The sequence below is a fragment of the Staurois parvus genome, unplaced genomic scaffold (assembly GCF_062004578.1).
Source record: "Staurois parvus isolate SC_StPar_1 unplaced genomic scaffold, SC_StPar_1.0 ptg000131l, whole genome shotgun sequence".
Classification (NCBI taxonomy): Eukaryota; Metazoa; Chordata; class Amphibia; order Anura; family Ranidae; genus Staurois; species Staurois parvus.
Window position 1 is genome coordinate 9,056,413 of NW_028317927.1, and position 6,369 is coordinate 9,062,781.

The 6,369-nt window shown below is 39.5% G+C and overlaps 1 protein-coding gene across 1 annotated transcript in view; it reads left to right on the top strand.

The window, feature by feature from the left end:
- The window catches only part of MED12L (mediator complex subunit 12L), a 464,120-nt gene that overhangs the window by 133,631 nt on the left and 324,120 nt on the right, over positions 1 to 6,369 (top strand). The window contains exon 15 of the mRNA XM_089672604.1: positions 1,761 to 1,925. Within this exon, the coding sequence (XP_089528730.1) occupies positions 1,761 to 1,925 (165 nt within the window). The remainder of the gene's footprint in view (positions 1 to 1,760; positions 1,926 to 6,369) is intronic.

Below are 6,369 nucleotides of genomic sequence, written 5' to 3' on the forward strand. Positions count from 1 at the left end.
TTGCAATTGGACCTCCCCTGCTCCCCCTCAGTGGCCTCGTGGGAAGCGTCCATTGATGCAGTATTACCTATGTACAAATTGACATGCATTAATAGAGGTTGTCCTGGGAAGTTCGATAGGGTTTTGGCAACCCTGGACGGAACAATAAACATGCTACTCTGTTCATGTTTTGCTTGCTAACTGGTTGCATTACCACTGACATTGCTGTAAGCCCTGCTCCTTTATGCCTGATAGGTTGCACTGATTTATCTTGTATTTTTTTTTATTTATGTCTTTGGATATTGTTGTCTCACTGTACTGCTTTGTACTGCTTGTGTGTTGCTGTTATTGTACTATGCCATTGTTTCAATAAACAATAATCCTGGATGTTAAAAAAATACAATTCTGCCCTTGCTTAGTATGTTTAAAAAGTAAGCTAGCTACTGTACTATGTCACTTCCAGAAATGATGTAGTCAGCCGACAGGGGACATGCTTAGGAGCAGGAGAAAAACCGAGAGATAAAGGTCACATTACAAGTGAAAAAAAGGTATAAGGAAGCAAATTTTTACAATTTTAACAATACGAATCTCATGAAATGGGGCATTATGATTGAATAATGCTTATTTCTGGTGAAGCCTTTCCTTCCACTTTATTAGGGTGGTATGGTTGATTACAGTTTTATTTTAGTTTTATGTGGTTATGTAGTTTTATATAGTTTTACTGTCCCCCTTATATTGTAAAGCGCTGCATAAACTGTTGGCGCTATATAAATCCTGTATAATAATAATGTGGTATTCATTGCTGCTATTGGAAATTTTATTGTTGTGCCTTGTTATTGTGAGTTTTGTGTTGTCTTGGTGAATGTACCGTAATTGTACCTTAGTAATTTCTCTTTTGGATTAATAAAGTATTCTGAATCTGAAACTAAATCCTTCCTGATCCAATCGGTCTGGTGTTATTACCTATAAATGTTAATAGCCTGTTATATTCTCAGCATTTAAAAATGTATCCAGCTTTTTTTAACAATCAATTGAACTAGCTAGAACTAATTATAGGGAGTTTATTTCCATTTTCCACAGCTATTACTGTAAAGAAGTCTTTCCATATGTGGAGGCTGAACTTCTTTTCTGCTAGATGCAAAAAATGCCCCCTTGTCCTTCGCATTTAACTTTAAAATGAATAGATGTGCACCTATAGCTTACTACATGGACCATTTATTTATTTATCCTTATAATAGTATTACCCCTTAAATGCCTCTTCTCAAGAGAGAATACATTTTAGTTTGGCTAATTTTTCCTCATAGCTAAGCTTCTCCATGCCTTTGGTTAGTTTAGTTGCCTCTTCTCTGCACTGTCTCCAGTTCCCTAACATCCCTTGCATTTTTCTCAGTGAATGTAATGTGTTCTCTTAGTGGATGAGGTGGAGCAATCATGTCACTATCTCCACCTCATCTAAATAGGGAATGCCTTGCATTCACTTCGAAAGATGCAAGTCTTTCTGTTAGTGCCGCCCATTGCAAATAAGCAACCCCCAGTGATTACTGTGCAGCAGGGCAGCTGCTCCGCATGGGACCCTTAAGACAGCAGCAATTACTGCAGCCATGGTGGTATTCTGCTTCCAGTCCCACAGGCATGGTCAAGGCTGGACCAATGTAATAAAATCCATACCTGAAGTTCACTTTTGATTTTATGAACTAAAGCTGGCCGGAATGCTCGTTTACATTTATATTTGAGTTGTTGTTTAAATGACTGGTTTATTTCTTGTTTTTTGTGACCATTAGATATTTTCTCCAGTTACTGGAGACTGCCACACTTACGACCCTCCATCTTTACATAGAAGAATTTCTGGCTCTAGTGAAAGATCGGTCAAGAGAGACATCATTTTCCCTTCCAATTATGAACTTCTGCGTCATATACAATATGCTACACACTTTCCCATTCCTCTGGTAAGTGCAGTGATATGCTTATTTCACGGGGGAGGATCATTGACTGTAAAGTCTTCCTACATAGTCTTCAGTGGGTTGCATGAAATGTCACAGTAATATCCTAACCCTTATTACAATAAATGCAAGGCAGGCAAGCTCATTGCTTACAGTTTCTCCAGCTGTGCTTTTAGCTCTACGCCTTCTGGCATCATTGTCTGCGCATATGAAACTTTTTCACTTAGAACCCCATATTAATCTATTTCTTCATAACGTGAGAACAAAATTGAGAACTCTCTGTAATATTACTTAAATTATGGTCTGATTTTCAGCTAAGGAACGATAAAAGACAAACACTATCTGCTTTAATTTATAACACTTATTAAATGTCTTATCAAGCACATTTCTAAACATTCATAGCTCAGGCTGAAAAAGCTACTATATGTAAACTTGTATTTTTAGCTGGTAAAGACTGTAACACTAAACACCTCCTGTAGCTGCTGATCAGCTAAGCTGATATCTGAGGTTCCAGTCATGCCAGAGCCTCTCTGTTGGTTTCAGGTCTGGACTTTAGAAAACAAATGTTCTTCTGTTTGGGCTGGCTGATTCATGTGTTTAAAATCTAGTTTTGTCATGACAGCATTGTATATGCTTTAGGTGATAAACCACTATCTTTTCACCATTTTTCTCCAAAACCTTTTAGTCTGGTGGTGTATATGGTTTTAATTTTGATAACAGATTTCACTAACTATAGCATAATTTACAAGTATATTTTACATTATTAACTCATTCCAAAATAATTTATTGTAATTCTTTCCTAAGTTCGGATATACTTTGTTATATATACAGAAGTATTAGAACCTTGTGGTGAAGGTCTACGTTTTTGTTAAACAATGTGTTTCTATCAAATCACAGCATAATGTACACTCTACTTCTTTATTGTCAATTGAGAGACACAGGCATTGGAAATAATCTTAGATATTGGTTGCAATGCTGCCTACAGGAGGTTGGGACAACCACCTGTTATTTTGTAATATCCTATCAGGTTGGATGTGTTTTCATCAGCTCTGCTGAGAAAAACTCTAAATATATATTTTAATCTCAATATTTTCATCTACCAGAAAGGAAACTTCATAGATAATTCAATCAAGACTTCTAACTGCTGTTTTAGCTAGTGTCTATACAGCAGCTATGTGTATTAGTGTGATTTACAGTGGTTTAATCATGGCCGCAGCAAGAACGCTGGATGCTGAACCCAGTCCAAACTGCCACAAGCTGGATTGGGCACTGGGCTCTACATTTCAGCCCTTTCCAGGCCTTGGTGAACTGTGTTAGTTAGCCACAAGGCAATCTCCAGCTCCAGAGCCGTGGCACAGACTCTGGTCTAACCCAATTTTTAAGACTCATTCCGTGAGAAAGCCTTTTGACGTGGCCATGTAACCTTTGACACTTTACTCTGCATTGTAGTGCCTTCCAGACCATTGTGTATCGTGTTAGCCACAGAGTGCTATCCAGAACCACAACGCAAACATTCGCTGTGACCCTGTCTTTCATTAATGAGTAATGCTAAAGCAGTAGGAGCTACTTCATAATTATGACTTTTGGGTGCCATTTTTTAAACTTTCTGGCCAATGTAATTTCACTAAAGTAACAGTTTAAGCTGAGGGAACATCATCCGCTAAGGGAAGTGTTGTGTGCATGCTCCATTCATCCAGTTTTGTGTCACTGCCTGCCTTACTGACCTCAGGCCCCTATGGCCCTCATCATACCAACTGCTTAAGTTTGTGAGGACATGAGGTCTTCCCTCATTTTGGGCATAGTTGTTTTTCTCCTATGCAGTACAACAGGTCTTCTTAGAGACAGTCATGCTGCAACAAGTGACTTTGTCCCTTATTCTCCTATATTCATACATGGCAGAATCCAATTCTGGCCAAACTGTGCTTTCTTTTGTGTGTGTCTGAGGCCCCTATTACCATATCTGATATCTGAGCCTCTACAGCCTACCTATGTATGGCCTGTTTTGGAGCAAGTTCCATATGACTGAGACTAAAGCTGGCCATACATGGATCGGAATTTGGCAGGTTCAGCAGGTACCGAGCAAATTTCGATCCATGTATGACCACTGTAGTCGAACAGTGGCTATAGCCTGTAGTGCTGATCAGTGTATGCTGATGGTGGGAAAGTCTCCCCACTGTTAGAATACACAGCTGGGAGTATTCCCCATCCCGAATGTGTGGATGGGGTAATCGGGACAGTTTTTTTTTGCTCAAACTGCAGGTTGAACTTAAACATTTGAGTCATCTATGTCCAGCTTTACAGTCTATAGTTTCCAGCCTAATTTATGCAATGCCCTCTATTATGCATGTAGGGGATCATCCTGCTGTAACAGGTATAGGTTCTTGGTGAGCTCTTGCTATTGAAAATATCTTCCGAATACACTCTGTATTTGAAATATTTCTCTACTGTTATCAACCAATGCAATCATTGCCTCCTTCTGACAATGTGAGACAACTTTTTCCCTTCTATAGGATATTTACTGATAAAATGGTCCCTGCCTAGTGTGGACCCTCCAATAATCCACCTTAACATGTATACAACCTCTCATGTTTATAGTGTTTCTACCTTTTGGGATTTCAGTGACAGACAGGTGGACTCCCTATTGAAGTGTCTGTTTGACTTAATTGGATTACCTTTTCACCTTCTACTGGTGAAGACTTTGATTTGTGAAAGTATGTCATAGCGGATTGTCTCCTGTAAATGGGACACTTCCAATACAAGGTATAAAGCCTGGTACACGCATTGAGTTTTTTTCTGTTCAATCCAGCTGGCTAAAAGAAAAAAACCCTGAAAGATCGCTGTGCTAACTATGCGATGTTAGTACAGTAATCTCTCCCGCTGTGCCTTTGTGTTCTGACAGGGGGAGTCCTTCCCTGCCAAAACACACTAATTATAGTTACATAGTTAGTCTGGCTGAAAAAAAACAAAAGTCCATCCAGTTCAACCATAAAAAAAAGTGATAATCCTATACCCACAGTTGATCCAGAGGAAGGCAAAAAAACAACAAAGCATGATCCAATTTGCTTCTGCAGGGTAAAAAAATCCTTTCTGATCTCCCGAGAGGCAGTCGGATATTCCCTGGATCAACTTTACCTATAAATGCTATTAACCAGTTATATTCTGTGTATCTAAGAAACAATCCAGGCCTTTTTTAAAGCAATCCACCGAGCTGGCCAGAACCAACTCTTGAGGAGTCTATTCCACATTTTCACATCTCTTATGGTGAAGAAACCTTTCCGTATTTGGAGATTAAATTTCATTTCCTGCAGATGTAAAGAGTGTCCCCTTGTTCTCTGTGATGACCTCAAGGTGAATAACTCTACACAGAGTTCACTATATGAACCACTGATGTATTTATACATGTTGATTATATTCCCCCTTTATCTCCTCTTATCAAGAGAGAATAAATTCAGTTCCTCTAATCTTTCCTCATAGCTGAGCTCCTCCATGCCTCTTATCAGTTTGGTTGCCCTTCTCTGTACTTTCTCCAGTTCCCCAATGTTCTTTTTGTGAATTGGTGCCCAAAATTGAACTGCATATTCCAGATGAGGTCTTACTAATGATTTGTAAATTGGTAAAATGATACCTCTCTCTCTGGAGTCTATACCTCTTTTAATACAAGAGAGGATTTTGCTCGCTTTAGAAACAGCAGCTTGGCATTGCATGCCATTATTAAGCTTGTGATCTAACAGAACTCCCAGATCCTGCTCTGCCATTGATTCCCCCAGTTGTACTCCCCCTAGTATGTATGATGCATGCATATTCTTAGCCCCCAAGTGCATAACCTTACATTTATCAACATTAAACCTCATTTGCCACATAGTTGCCCAATTAAACAGTGCAGTGAGGTCGGCACGTAAGTTGGAGACATCCTGTAAGGACGTTATTCCACTGCACAGCTTGGTGTCATCTGCAAAGACTGAAATGGGATTTTTAATCCCAGACCCTATATTGTTTATAAATATATTAAAAAGTAAAAGTCCCAACACTGAACCTTGGGGTACACCACTAACAACCCTAGACCAGGGGTGGTCAACTGTGGCCCTCCAGCTTTTGGTGAACTACAAGTCCCATCATGCCTCTGCCTTTGGGAGTCATGCTTGTAAATGTCAGTTTTGCAATGCCTCATGGGACTTGTAGTTCTACAACAGCTGGAGGGCCACAGTTGCCCACCCCTGCCCTAGACCATTCAGAGTATAAATTATTAACCACTACTCTCTGAATACAATCTTTTAGCCAGTTTTCTATCCATTTACAAACTGATTTTTCCAAGCCTGTAGACTTTACCTTACATATTGGCTGTTTGTGGGGAACTGTGTCAAACGCTTTTGCAAAATCCAAGTATACCACATCCACCACCACACCTCTGTCCAAGGTTTTGCTCACCTCCTCATAAAAAGAAATCAGATTT